General features: G+C 38.3%; 1 protein-coding gene across 4 annotated transcripts in view; it reads right to left on the bottom strand.

Moving 5' to 3' along the window:
• The window catches only part of LOC140577029 (uncharacterized), a 34928-nt gene extending 21144 nt beyond the window's left edge, over positions 1-13784 (bottom strand). The window contains exons 1-6 of one of the 4 annotated variants that reach the window (XM_072696794.1): positions 13703-13784; positions 10500-10557; positions 8439-9351; positions 6350-6659; positions 5010-5261; positions 3933-4140 (exon numbers count right to left, since the gene is read on the bottom strand). In XM_072696794.1, the coding sequence (XP_072552895.1) occupies positions 3933-4140; positions 5010-5261; positions 6350-6659; positions 8439-9334 (1666 nt within the window). In that variant the 5' untranslated portion in view covers positions 9335-9351; positions 10500-10557; positions 13703-13784. Of the gene's footprint in view, positions 1-3932; positions 4141-5009; positions 5262-6349; positions 6660-8438; positions 9355-10499; positions 10558-13702 lie in introns of all 4 variants that reach the window. The other 3 variants (XM_072696795.1, XM_072696796.1, XM_072696797.1) reach the window with 3 other exon arrangements.
• Between the last annotated feature and the right edge of the window lie 2118 nt (positions 13785-15902).

The raw sequence follows: 15902 nt of genomic DNA on the forward strand, positions 1-15902 counted from the left end.
GTGGTCTGATTCTGCAATACGACGCTACTGGAATCTGCCATCTACAGCGCAGAGAGCCAGGAGAGCCGAGGCTCCTCCATTCTTTTCAAGAAAAGGGCTGAACACAACTATGAGTAGAGACATGACACACAAAAAAGAGGACCAATCAAAAGTCTAGAGACTTTAACTGGACAAAAGCATTCAGTAGGGCAGAATACACACCAATAATGAATCTGGTTAAAGGAGTCACTGGGGTTCAATTCCAGGAGGAATTAAAGTAAAAAGTCAAATCTGCTTCTGAAAACATCTCAAACTTCTAGTCCAGGCAGCTGATTGTAAGGCTGGACTGTTTTTGAGATCACGTTTACACATAAAATAGGCCAAACCTGCCCCTGAGAGGGCCCTCCATATCAACACTCTGTTCCTATTCGTAGGGTGATTATACACCCTCTGTTTTCCCAATAGGTGCCCTTCAATTAGGATCTTAATAAACTCATCTGGTTGGGATTTCTAAATTGTGGACATTTACAGCTTTAAACATGTCTCATTAAGCCCCGCCTCTTGGCCTGCTGTTTAACTCCTCCCACCCTCTCTCACACACTGCCACAGTGCTATAACTTGGGCCTACTTGAAGTCCTCCAGCCACAACATACTAACTACAGCAGACACCCATGAGTCACCAGTGTCGTCTTTCTTAAAAACCAAAATATGGTCACTCTACCTATTCATCTTCACCAAGATCACCATGTAAAGCTAACCAATCACATTATGGCAGCCACATGTGACTGTGACATACGGCTCATTTTTTAGCATCATTTTGGTCACGCAATGTTTTTGAACAAGAGTTAAAATGAGGAACCCGTGGCTGTATACTTGTGCACTATTGCAACTGAATCATTAACGTTTCCAAACCACCACACAGAGCACAGCACACTGTTAACCAGGCAACGAGTGATAAGTAGATCAAAGGGCAAAGGTTTATAACAGGTCCATGGATTTTCACCCAATTACACCAACTTCTATTCCACAGACCCAACACGCACTAAAACCCAAACAGCTGGTGTACTGAGTCCATTTCTGGATCTTCTGAGAATTCTCTACTATATTGTGACTGGTCTGAAGACCCCATTCATCCCAACTTTCAATGTTCAAGAACATTCCCCCTGCATTCGATCACATCCGTTTGCAATGTTCAAGAATGCCACCCCTTTTAACACTGCTGTATGTAGCATGATCTGAAGCATGATCGCTTATTCTAAAAAGAGCCCAAAGCAGACTGTAGGACTGAGCAATATATCGTTTCAGCATTGCCATCGGGATGGTCACTTTGTAGGACATGCAATGTCAGGTGCAATGGTAAACGATATCAAACACGCCATGTTAGAACTTTTTGCTGTTTCATATAAAAGGAAAAACTGGAAAAAAAATCATGAAATTTACCAGAGCAAAACTTTGCTTCAGTAATGGATACACAGAGTGTATTATTAAGATCATGCCATGTTGGATCATTGACTTCTGGTGAAAATTCCTGTATTTGTGAATATCAAAATATATACCTAGGAGGAAAAAATCCAATATCGAGCAGCCCTGGCCGACTGCCAACATCTGAATGTGTGTGTTGTGCAAAAATGTGGTATCACAAATAGAAACAAGCACCAATGTTTTCTGGACCCTTGTCCCCCTTAGGGTTCTGGAGAAAAATCTAAATGCATCTCCAGCTCGGTCACTGCCTGAAGTTCACCATTTTGAATATACCCTCAGCAGAAAACTTCCACCGACCCTCAGAATCAGAATGCCTTGCAAGATGGAGGCAGGCATTCTTCTGAGGGCTTTGTGAGGAGAGGAATTCTGGGAGTTATTGGCACTGGGATACAGGGCTGGTGCTAGAGTGATTCCCAAATTGCTTCGAGAACCTTGTGTGCCATTGAAAAAATAGATGAATCCATTTTATACTTCTACAATTTTTGTAGAAGTATAAAAATGGCAACGAGAGTCTCAAACAAGCTCCCTAAAGTTAAGCAATGGTGTTATGGTGTCGGGAATCACCTATTATGCTCCAATGTACGCTTAACATTATTTCTGAGTCAGTTGTGTGAAGACACTTCACTTTAGCCGACGGATGCTAGGGTGACCGTTGTGTACGAAATCATTTCCGATTCCACTTGCTTGTACAGTTACGGTTATAGTCGTTTACCAAGTTGACGAGAGATTTCCACTGTCATTCTCCATTGGTCTCGCTCACGAGTAACTACACAGGTGCTTTCCAGTTCTTCCATGCCCATGTAGTAACTGAATCAGGTGTGTTTTGAGGAAAACAACAGGACCAAAGCTGGAGACATCTATGTGATCTGCAGAACTGGCTGCACCTGGAAATTATATGGTGGTCACTCAAAATTCGGGACACTTCGGGCAAGTGGCTATTGACGTGGTGGAGTTGAGCACTCTGTGTGTATTTATGTATTTTTGGGTCAGTCAAAAGGACCAGCAAAGCTAAAAATGTGAGTATGTGAGTGTAAAGAAGCTGCATATGATAAGAATCATACATGCTATATAAGCACAGCTCAGATAAACTAGCACCTTCCTGTAAGGTAATGCCAAACTGGTCAACTGGCCATGCATGACGGGAGTATTAGCAGCCTTCTTGGGAGTTAACATCAAACATGTTACAAAGGAATTAGAAGTTAAATAATTACTTTAATTATTTAATTACTTTTAATTACTTTTTAATTAACAACATTTTTAGCTCTGTAAATAAAAGAGTAAAATCAGGTTTTGGTCAAAACGGGTTGCCTTTGCAAAACAAAAATGACCACAACTTATTGAAGCACACAGTGACTAATCACCACTAACTGTTTTGTGATGCTGTAACTGTACCATCAAAACTTTTATGCACTTATTAAATGAAGTATCTTCTGCATCATTCTGAACCCTGATAAAATGTATATAGTTATGTCATTTTAAAAAGTGAAATGTAGAGATAGAATTGCCCTTTTGTTGTCCAGCAAAACAAAGAATTTTTTTAAATGACTCAAGTGTTTAAACAAACCTAGCACTTTGTGTTGGTTTAAGGGGTTTTCTGGCCAAAATGAAAAAGACAGGCATTTCTAAACATGCCTACAATGACCCAACAATAGTCTTTGTTTATTTTGGTGCTAGCTGGCTAATACAGGACAATGCCTTGTAGCTAACATTACTCCGAAGAAGCTAAAAGTACAGGCATTATTCTTCAAATATTAGTCATATGCTGTTTTGCTTTGTGAAACAGATGCATTGATGTGAAAGGTGTGTCCTCTGCTAAAGCAGACTAAACTTGAGTTAGCATGACCCTTCCACAGAGTGCGCACATCTCTGGAGGCATAAGAGTGTGTATGCGAGTGTGGTGATGCTGCTTGTTAGTTTGTACACATGATATTGCTATTTATCTTAATCATTATTATTATTAAGTTCTGTTAAGACAAGCAACTAACAACTATTTTGGGAACACCTATGAAATTCAATTATTGGCCATGTTATGCAGATAGAAGATTAAGGAACCGATGTGTGTGCCCGCTGGGGACATGGCTGGGGTTAAACCAGCTATAGTTTTAGTCGTAGTTTTAGCATTTTAGACGGTTCAGAACACGTACTTTAGTTCATAGGGTTCTACTGCTCTTTATTTCAAAGAACCATACATCTGAATTGACTTGAATACTCACCTGGGAAAACCAGTTAGATATTTGAGTACTTACCTGTTTGGGAGTGCAGAGGGGTGTTTATACAAGAGACTGGTTATTTGGCTTTATGATGATGTTTGACTAGGCTACTGCCCAGGTACTGACCAAACCACCTCAGCTAACTCAGACCAATTCTGAGCAACTGTGTTTGGTGGATGTGAGCATGAGTTTGAAGTGTATAAACAGTGTGGGAACAGTGTGGTGAACCTGAGTATACTATGAACCCTGAGTGATACATACTGGATTTGTAAAATACTGATGGAGCGATTGCCGAAGACTCCTGCGCCCTCGGTGCTTTGGGCTCAGGGTCAGTGGACAGGGGAGCTGCGACAGGCTCCTCCATCGGTGAGCTCACCACAGCCTCCTTACTGCTACACTCCTCTTCCTTCACCGGCTTCTCCACCACTTTCCTCTTGAAGAGCTTTTCAAGAAATGTCTTCTTCTGGATCTGAAACCACACGTCGCAACGAGCACATTATTTACACGCTTCAATCTCAGGTTGCCATGTTTTTTAAAAGTCACTGTAAAATACAAAAATACATGTTAATGCACTAAAACTGGTCTTAAAAACACAGGTCATAAAGTGTATTGTTTGATGTATGTGGCAAGTGGCAAAAGATGATCTATCATCATTCGAGTGATCATTAGAGACAATTAATTAATTTACAATTAATTTACTATTAATTAATTTACAACAAAGGAACAAAAGAAAACTGAAAAAAATGACCAACATTAAAGTTTAACAGAATTAAAGAGACTGTCTGACGCACTCTATAGACTATAAGTATTCTAGACTCTAAAGTATTGGGACACATGCTCATTCATTGTTTCTTCCAAAATCAAGGCTATTAAAAAGAGCTGATCCTGCTTTTGTTGGAGTAACTGTCTCTACTGTCCAGAGAAGACGACCATCTATTAGATTTTGAAGGACAATTGCTGTGAGGATTGTGAGGATCATCACCCCACCTTCTCCCAAAAGTACTGGTTGGAACACCATCCATCATTCCAAAGAACACAGTTCTTCCACTGCTCTACAGCTCAATGCTCACGCCTGGCAGCATAGCCAATATCTTCATTATGTTGAACTGCTCCAGAGAGTCCTATTCTATTGGCAGTACTTCTCTACAGGGAGTAGACAAGCTGTGCATGTGTGCATTTGCACATCTATATCAGCAATAGGTGCAATAACAAAGTAGCTGAAAGCATTCATTAGAAGGGGTTTCCACAAACATTTGGAGATATTGTGTACTTAAAAACTCCTACCTCTCAACACTGCCTTAATGTATATACATAGAAACGAGAACAGTGTTGAATTACCTTTGGGACAGGTTTAGGAGCAGGTTTGGCCTGAATCTGGGACTGTGGTTTGGGCTCAGAGATGGTCTGCATTGCTACAGCAGCGTGCCGGATGATGCACTGATGGCCGCAGTAGACAGACTCTGGCAAGGCATCATTAACACAGCCTGGCCCGATACACTTAGGAGCTGCAGCCTTTTCCTCAGTCGCCTTCTGTTTCACTTTCTCCTCGTCCTCCTTCTCATGTCCCAACACAGCCGCTTCAACCTTCACCTGAGACAAAACTCAAAAGCTCAGCTCACAGCACCACAAAACAGGTTAAACAAAGAAGAGAGTTAAAACCTCTTAACTAGTTTATGGTATCCATAAAATGGTTTGAACTACTAAAGGCACTGCTCTGAAATTCAACTAAAAACTAATTACGGTCCATAGCTTATTGCTTGTTCAGGGGTAACTCCCTTACACAAGATTAGCCATTTATTCAAGGAGTTTATAACCACTTAGCCATAACATTAAAACCACCTATCAAGGTTTGTATAGGAATCCCTTGTGCCACCAAAACAGTTCTGACCAATTGAAGCATGGACTACACATGACCTGTAAAGGTGTCCCTGCTGTGGTATCTGGTACCAAGACTAATGTTAGCAGTTAGGGAACACCCCAATGTCTGCTCGCATAGATGTTCTGAAAATGTAGGCCACCTATAAAGTTCCCCTGCAGGTCCTTAAGTTACTGGTAGTCGCTGGAGTTGGCTGCCCACCGCTCTGGGTGTGTGTGTGTACTCACTGCCCCTAACACGTGTGTGTGTGTGAGTGTGTGTTCACTACCAGATGGGTTAAATGCGGAGGACACATTTCACTGTACAGTCCACACTGTACAGTGACGAATACGTGCACCTTTATCCTTTATCCTTATCCTTTAAAGCTCTTAGACCAGCAAGCTTAGTCTTCAAGAACTGAGTTTTCACTTGCTGGCTAACATATCCATTCCTTGATAGGAGGCTCTGAAAGCGGATCATCTGTGTCATTCCCTTCACTTGTCAATGGTTATAATCTAAAGGTTGATCAGTCTATATAACCTCTACCCACCACTCAATGTACTAAAGGTCTAGCCATTATACCTTTATTAAGAATAAGTCATTAGTAGGGCCAATGTAACATTTTTTGAATACAATAATAACCACAAACCTTTGGGACAGTACTTCTATTTGCTTTGTAAGAATTCAGTCATGTCATCTATACTCCATATGGTTTTCCACTGCTCATAACCGTGTCATGTTATATCACCACTCTGAATAAAAGCATGTTCCCAACAGGACAGACAGCTCCAAAGGCTTGCAAACCCAGACAAAGCAATTTTACCGTCTGGAAAATCTTGAACTTCGTCTTAGTGCTGCGTGTAGTGGCCTTCCGGATTTTCCCTCTGATGCCCTCATCCTCGCTGGGTCGGTCTTCGCCAGCCGAGGTCGATAAAAGGCTCTCGGAAGAGGAACTCAGAGCTGCTCTGGGCAGGGGAGGCTGCTTCAAGAAATCTACAGGACTTTGACAAGGAGAACAGGTGGGGCAAATGTAGTCTTCTCCGTTCTTCTCCAGCAGACGCCCACGAGCCTCAGTGATTCCGACACAGTCGCCATGGAACCATTCCTGACAACGGTCGCAGCAGATCATGAACCTGGAGCACAAAATTATTTTATATTAAAAACAGAGAAAAAACGTTTGTTTACCAATAATTCAAGAAAGGGCAGCATGATACTTCATGTACAAGAGGAGGGAACACCTTCTAAACTTTCAATAGAAGCCAGTAGAGCTGGGCAATATTTCTATCGTATCGCGATACATTTTGTTATCATGATACCAATGTTTTTCTAAGTATATGGAGGAGACTGTTAGTGCTTAATAAACACTGATCAGCTGCAGGTTTCACTACAGACAGTGTAATTAGACTGGGTTAATTAGATGAAGAGCAGCAGATGTTGAATATAAATCACTGTATTCAGTACAGGAGAGGATCTGAATAGTAGTTTATAAGAATCTGTTTCTACTGGTGTTTTTAGTCTGTGATTACATGTATCGTCTTGTATTGTGATATATTATTTTTACCATATCAACCAGTCCTAGAAGATTTCATTCTAAGTCATTTTGGATCATTTCTATTGCTACTGTTATTGCTATATTGGCTTTTGCTATACTGAGGTGGCAGAAGGCTACAATATGCAAATGATCCCTGAGATGTTTCTAAATAAATGCTCCACAAGTGCTACTCACCCACCAGAGCCAGGCTCACTTGCGACCAGTATCTTACCAGCTGCCCACCCTTCTGCTACTGCTATCTGCCTACGACATTTTTTTTTATTTGCAGCTAATATTATCATTTCCACCACTGATACTTCCATTATTTTTACCACTTATGATTATATTATATTATGCAATATATCAGCAAACCTGAGCAGTGGAACAGTCTTATGTGGTGGTTCTGTGACTTTTATCAGTAATTAATAAATAGTTCTCATCAGAGGAGGATGGGTCGGGTCCCCCTTGTGAGTCTTGGTTCCTCCCAAGATTTCTTCCTCCAGCTCTGAGGGAGTTTTTCCTGCGTCACTGTCGCCTTTGGCTCGCTCACCAGGGGTCTATGTTTTGTGTATTAGTTGATATCTTGACCCATTACTGGATTCCTGTAAAGCTGCTTTGTGACAACAGCAGTAACAAGCAACTACAAATAACGATACCATGACCTGTGAGATACCTTCCTTTAAATTATACACCATAAGTGAATGTGGCTTGAACCAGGAATGGTTGAGAGGCTGGAAATTCAACAGCATACTAATCTGAAGAGCTGGCCGAGATTTGCATATCTAGTAAAATTAATCAATACTATTGAGGCAATTCAATCATGTCCATAAATGTTTTAAAATCTTAAAATCTCATTAATCATTAATTAAAGTTATCAAGTAAACAATTGAAGGCCAATTGCATGAAGACGTACGTTTTCTCACGAAAATGTTGACATGTTGGCTTCAACTGATGAATTCTTGCACCAATTAAGTACATGCAATGTATGACTCCATTAGAAACTAATGAACATTCACTCTTGATTTTGTGGGAATTGTTATTATTAGCTATAGTGGTACAGACTAGGGGTGGGCAATATGATCTTTTTTTATCGTAATACAAGCAAGCGCATTTTGAATATCGTCAGTGCTTAAACAACACTGACCCACTGCAAATTTCATTACAGAGAGTAATTAGTGCTGTTTAATTAAATTCAGCAGATATTGAATAGAAATCACTGCACTCAGTAATGGAAAGAATTAAATAGCAGTTTTTGAGTATTTCCTGCTACTAATGCATTTTGTAGGACGTGTGTGTCAAAACAGTGTGATAATATTGTGTATCGTAAAATGTCTTTCAAAACTGCTTAGGAACTACTACACCACTGATATTTTACACTTACCTATTATTGTGCTTCTGTCGACAAATACAGTAAATTGCATTGGGGTCACTTTCCTCACTGCTGTCATTAGAAGACTTCTCAGCGTCTTCAGCTTCCATGGCCTCTTCTTCTTCCTCTTCAACTTCATTCTTTCTGACTCCTCTGACCAGCTTTGGGTCCTTCTTTGAAGCATCTTTTGAGTTTCTACTGGCCCTTCGATTCGAGCAGGAAGATGATGCACCTTCCTGCACTTTTACGTCATTATTCTGCTCAGACTGTAAACACTGTTTTTGCTCACTTGCCTTCTCTACATCCTTATTTACAGTGTTAGTGTTCAAGTTTAAGTCAGTTACAAGTAAAGCATTAGCTTCCTCAAGTCTGCGCCGGTTCCTCGCCCGTTCCTGAAGCTCTCGTAGAGTGAGATCATCACTATCTTCAGCTTGGTCGGACACAGGCGCCTCGCTAGGGGCTTCTATGTCTGAAGCAGCCTGCAGTTCCGTAGACGACTGAGGATTAGCAGCTGAATTAGCTGATTTTTGTTGTGTGGTGGCTAAACCAGCACAATTACTACCACCACCACCAAAGTCTGTTGTGACGCGTGCATCTGGTGGTACTGGTGATGGTACCGAGGATAGGTTTGCTGGGGCACTTTTCCTGCCTCCTCGTCCTCGTTTTGGGGCTGGAGAATCTGCCCGTGTCTCGCCAGCTTCTTTACCCTTACCTCTGCCTCTCCCTCTGCCTCTGGCCTGCCGTGCGCCTCGTCGAGGAGCTGCGAGGGCAGTGATGTCCAAGGTTCCGATTTCCTCCATAAACTCCCGCCTAGCTATTGTGCTTCTCCGGAAGCCCCATCTCTTGGGTACCTCTTTAGCGGAGGAATCGTCCACCGGGACCTGCTGCCCCTCTCCAGCGTCCTCCATCTTGCCAATTTGGGACACTGCTTGGAGAAAATGAATGACAACAAAAATGTAAGATTTCTATAATATTTCCTTTCATGTTGTCAGCTGATTTATTATGGTTATCTGGATTCAACAGATGTTTTAAAAAAACATCTTCCTGATTGTACATGGATTAGTCTATTTGCATGCTAAATCATATTTTTAATACTCCCAGAGGTCTTTTACAGTAGGAAACAGACAGAGATGCATTCTTTCCTATAAACTTGTCACTACATAGCAGGGCTGAACAATTTGAGGAAATTATTTAATTACAATTGTTCTGCACAACAATGCCATTACGACTCACGCTGTGGTTATTTCGAACCTGTATTAGTGGTTCACATATCAATTAAATATAATTACAAATGTATTCCTATATGAAAAGATCTTCAGGGTTCACAGATGAAAGGCTGTTTTAAGTTTTATTTATAAACATTAAAAGTCAAAATAAATAACTAAATAAATAATGCAAGATGAAAGATTAATAATAATGTGCCCGCACAAGCTTTTCTCAAAGGGTGTGATACTTTCAAACACCTGTGTAACATAACTGGACCTTATGTATGACTGGTGGCTTCTGATTGGTCATCAGCAGGAACTTCATGTGTTCATTTGTATTGGGTGTTTTTTTTGTAAAACTTGTAGGCTACTGAATAATTAAAAACAATCAGAAAATTGGAAAATTGGAGTTTTTATTACAAAACGATTAATCCTTCAGCCTTATTTCACAGACAACACTTTTCAAAAAACAACAGCGCCCCCTTGTTGCCAACCTTCCTAAATATAAATGAGTAAGCAACTCGTCTTCAACTGTTTATATACTATTTTATTCAGACATCCCAATGTTTTAGTGACACTAAGACTCTGGTAAACTAATTTCAGGCAGAATTATGTTGAAGAATATATATGAAGAATTTCTAAGATCTTTCATTTTTCAGGTTTAGGGTCAGAGAATCTCTTCACACAGTGCTTGAGGTCCCAGGGGATCTCTTTAAAGAGTATTATCTTATATGCTGTGTCTTTAAAATATATAATTTAAGTTACATGCAAAAATCAAGAAATGGCCCTTATATACTCCAGAGAGTTAAAACCAGTTGAGGTATGAATGAGACAGCTTTAGATAAAAGATACTATGCTTTAACTGTACCTCAGAGTTGACAATCAAACAGTCCTCTTATAGTGTCTCCTTTTCTCCATCCAGAAATCTAAAATAAATCAACCAACCAAATAACAGATCAGATGTTTATAGTGCTACGTATCCTCACACAACACTGTTCGAGCATTTATTGTAATATCATACAAGTAATTTGATTCTAAGGAGGTCTCAATCAGATCCAGTCATCTCTACCTACAAGATTTAACAGATGTTAGCAGGGACATCCTGATCTGATCTAGCGGATCGGGTGGAGCCTTTGTTTTTATTACCAGTTCTAGCAGAAAGACCCCAGAATGGTTCCCAGCAGCAGTTAGGAGCATTTTCAGAAGGTAACTGGACAGTTTAAAGTCTGCCATGTACAACTATTTTGCAGTGGAACATGAGAATTTAACGTTATATCTGTGGTTCTAGTGCTTTTACTGCGTTTGAGACGCTTCTTTTGATGCTTTGCTGCTGTTTTTGCCCACACCACCTAAACCACGAGTGGAAACACCCTCCCACCACTCTTGCAATCCGACTGAACAAGTCAGAAATAACTTTTCTCCAACAGCTGAATGATTTGTGTCAATAAACAGAGGCAGAGATATGGCAGAATCCCCCACCTAAACCTTTCCTGGGTCTGAACTGTAAAGATTCTGAAAATATCATATATTGTAAACTTTCACAAAGCATGAAGACACTGAATGGACACTAGACCTGTTTGTGTAAATAACAACTTTACTTTTACCTACAATGAAAGTCCCTAGAACCCTACACTCCTAGCTAAAATGGTGCGATTTATAGTACTTAGACTTCAGAACCCCTTTTAAACAGCTCATACTGTTTCTTTAATAACTCCAAAACTCCAGTAATTACTGCAAGTATTTTATATATATATATATATATATATATATATATATATATATATATATATATATATATATATATACACACACACACACACACACACACACTGCAAGTACCCACATGCAGACTGTTAAAGTTTACTAATCCAAACCCTATCTTAGTGGCATCTTAGTAATCACTGTTTATGAGTCAATATCAGGAAAACTCACTGATCAGATGACCAAACTCACAATCCCTCATTATGCATTTTAACTGTAGTTCTCATCATTGAGTAACTGTAAATTATGTTGCTGTCATCTACAAAAACATCCTATAGCACAGTTGTTCCAAAACATAACATTAGTGCTGCACTGACATCAACAAATGTAAATGTAAATACTGAATACATCCACACTAACTTATCAGCATTTAAAACACGTGACTACACTTAAAAAGAAGCAGTGCGTTAAATGGTTACTTGAGAGATGCCATAGAAGAACCACTGCAGAAGAACTTTTAAAAGTTCTAAATATGGAAAACCATATCAGAATATTTAAAGCCTTTTTCGCAATACATATTTATCACAACACACGTAATCACAGACTAAATAATCAGTAGCGACAGATTCTTATAAACTTCTGTTCAGATATCTCCCACGATGAATACAGTAAATATTACTTAACATCTGATGCTCAGTCTAATTACACTGTTAGTAATGAAACCTGCAGCTGATCAGTGTTAATTAGGCACCAACAGTCTCCTACATATTCTTAGAAAAGCATTCTGTTATCACTATCATAACAAAATGTATCACTATAGGATAAAATATCATCATATTACCCAGCTCTAGTTCTAAAGAGGCTTCAGCTGACCCAATTTAAATGGTCCTCACACACCTTAAGAAGAACCGAAAGTGGTTCTTCTGACATCGCTCAAACAAAAGTGAGACTTTTGTATTTAAGAGTGCAGATCATGCTGGATTGTGGATAAATGTACAGTACTACAAACACCGCAGAGTAGATAAAATCAGCATTACAGCATCATCTTTATATATTAAACAAATACTGGTCTGAAATATTGGTCCAACCTATAACAAATACGTGCACCTTTACCTTTACCTTTAAATCAACCACATGTCCATGTGTGTATTTTTTTTTTTTTTTTTTAAACAATGATAATAAATAAATCTAATAAATTTGAAATCACAGAGTGTCTCTGGACACAACAACTGACCAAATTACAACCGAGGGCCAGTTCTCCCTACTAAGGACCTGGTTTCCGGCAGCAGTACCTTTCTGACAAATAGTCAGAGAACCTCAAAGTAACGACTTCTCAAAACACTGTTACTACACTAAAATAAGTTATTAATAACTTACTTCCTTTAACTCCTTAATGTATTTGATCACAATTATGATTCATTTCCTAAACTTGTGAACTAAATAATTTAACATTTAACAACTACAAAATAGTATGTTTTCATAACAAATTAAGCTACAAATGTACAAAAAGTCAAACTAAAAAGCCAAAATTGTTTCAACTGATTGGAATATGGTCAATATTTCATGAGGACATACATTTTTTAACATACTGCTGCCAGGAACAGAGCTAGAGGAGTATAAACAGTGACCTCCTTCACTTCCATATTAACCCTTAATTGGATCAGTGACCCACTGATGACCCTATCAGATCATCCAAAGCAACAACAGGTGTGTGGGCTGGGGTTTGAGGACAGGCAACTAGCTGACCAACACTTACAGGAGACATGGGCCAACCATTATTATATGGCTAGCTACATCCCACAGCAACAACCAGAACTAGGTTAGCTAGCTAGCTAGTTAGTAAGTTAGCTAACAGGCTAAAATAGCAAAACATCTCCTTTAACAAGTCAGTGAAGAGCTAGCTAGCTAGCTAGCTACCTTGGTTAAGAGAACTAAGCACTAATTCAGCTTAAGGCACATTTTTAAGATAAGATAAACTAACAATGCTACTAGCTAATTGTTTAGCAAAACACAAGCGCTGTATCCGGTGTTAGACGAGACGAGAAAACCAACGTCTGTCATCTGAGCAGACTACGACGGCTACGACGACGATACTCCAGGTGCCATTTCCAGCAGCTCAAATGAGCTTAAACGAAGCTCTACGCTTAAAAAAGCCCATTGTAAAATATCTGGTTAGATTTAAGGGTCATTTAACATAATGAATAATCTGCAGTTGGTGCTGTGGTCCCTCTGGTCAGGAAGCCTCCAGTCCGCCTGTCCATTAGCGAGCGCAGCTACAGCGAGATTACCGTTAGTGGCGGTTAAAGCCGTTACTTTTTAAACATTCAAAAATTCGAATTGAGTAGGTGTGGTTGCTATGGAAGCACTTACACGCGCCGCCGAACTAAAGCACGCAGCGCGGATTCGAAACCGCGTGAGCTTCCATTTTGTCCCTCACTAGTGAGCGACGAGGGGGCGTGGCGTAGGGGGCGTGACGTCATCGCGTTTAGAAGGCGGGGTGACGATGGAGCCAAACAGCCGCAGCAGCGCTGCCGGACTGGAGGGGAATAGGAACCGGAAGTCACTCTATTATAATTCATATCATTTATAATTTCATATAATTTAATTAAAAATTCATATAAATTAGGAACATATGAATATAATATGGCTTAAATTACAGTAATAACGATTTTGTTGGTTACGTTAATAACACAGAGCATATATATATGTGTGTATATATATATATATATATATATATATATATATATATATATATATGCAAATACATGCGTACTGTAAATTATGGATGTTGAAATTAGTTTAAAGTTGTAAAGAATTCATTTTAATTCAGTCTTTAATTTATAAGTAGTACATAGATTCAAAAGTCAACATTTTCTCAAGATTTAACGAAATTGATATAAAAAAATTATTAAAAGACTATTTGGGTTATTGCTATATATTTTAATTATTATATTATTATATATTATTCACAAAACTAATATCCAAACTGATCAACTAAATTATTATTTATTAATTATTCATGTAAATTAATTTATTGATTAATTATTAATTAAAAAATCTAAATGTTACAGATTTACAAATGCAAATGTGTGAATTCTCATTAGCACTCAAATAGATGTGTAAAAATAAATATAGTATATATATATTATATATATATATAGTATATTTTATATACTATATATAAAATATAGTATATTTTATCCATTAAATATTTCTTAAATTTTTACAAATATAAGAAATATTTATAACAAATTAATGTTTTTGTCGGCTATATATAATATATATAAAGAAATAATATAAAAATAAAAAATATATATATCTATACATGCGTGCTGTAAATGGATGTTGAAATTAGTTTAAAGTTGTAAAGAATTCATTTTAATTCAGGCTTTAATTTAGTACATTTAAGTAGTACATACATTTAGAAGTCAACATTTTCTCAAGATTTAGCGAAATAAAAAAATATTAAAAGTTAAAATTATTTAAAATATTAAAAATAGTTTATAGTCGCTGGTTTGAATCCTGGGTCATTCTGATGGCCATCTTGCCATCAGTAGACTATTTGGGTTATTGTTATATATTTTTAATTATTATACTATTATATATTTTTTACAAAACTAATATCAAACTCCAAATTGATCAACTAACTTATTAATTATTAATGATTAATTATTCATTTAAAATATAAATGTTACAGTTTTACAAACTCAAGTGAGTGAATTCTCATTAGCACTCAGATAAATGTGTAAAAATAAATAAATAATACTTTAAGGATATTTTATGCATGAAATATTTCATATTTCTTATATTTTTACAATTTAATAATAATAAACAACAATTACAATTCATGATAAATCCAGCATCTCTCAGCCTCTCTCAGCACAGGAGCTGAAGTGTGTTAGACTCTGCAGAAGCTTCAGAGTGGTGACACATGGACCCTTCTATAGGTATAAGATTTCTACTGGACGTTGACACTTCATTGTCATGCTTCTCAAGCTGGACTGTGTGTATGTGTTATTAAGCTCCAGAAGGTGGCAGTAGACACGTTTAAACTGGCTTTAACCCTCAGCTGAGTGTGTGGGGCTTCTCCAGTCCAGCATGGCCAGTTATAATGCAGCTGAAACTGCAGTGAAGGGGGGGGGGTAGTTATGATGTTCAGGTGAAATTTGCAACCAAAAAGCAAAAGCAATTATTCAGCCCAGGCAGGGCCTGAAAAGCTCGTATGAAGGCCTGATTCTGACACAATGGGTTTCGCTTCAAAGTAGGGATGTCCAACGTTGGCTTATGAGGATGTATGATCTAGGCCCACCGAAAAGTGGTCCCAACCTCCAAACCCCATCTGCTCACCCAATGAGGACATTCTCTTAACATATATTGCTTATTTCATTAAATTATTCATTTGTTTCCTTGTATAAGTGTATAATTTATGTATTTAGTAGTAGTGGAAAATGATCAAATAAAAAATGCATAAATAAAACCCATTTACGTCCCTAATTTGTGTATTGTTTGTTTGTTTGGTCCTTGGTCCACCACAAACATTGCAATTTGTTCCCCCAAAAGAAAACATTTG

This window comes from Salminus brasiliensis, chromosome 14 (assembly GCF_030463535.1).
Source record: "Salminus brasiliensis chromosome 14, fSalBra1.hap2, whole genome shotgun sequence".
In the NCBI taxonomy this organism is placed as follows: domain Eukaryota; kingdom Metazoa; phylum Chordata; class Actinopteri; order Characiformes; family Bryconidae; genus Salminus; species Salminus brasiliensis.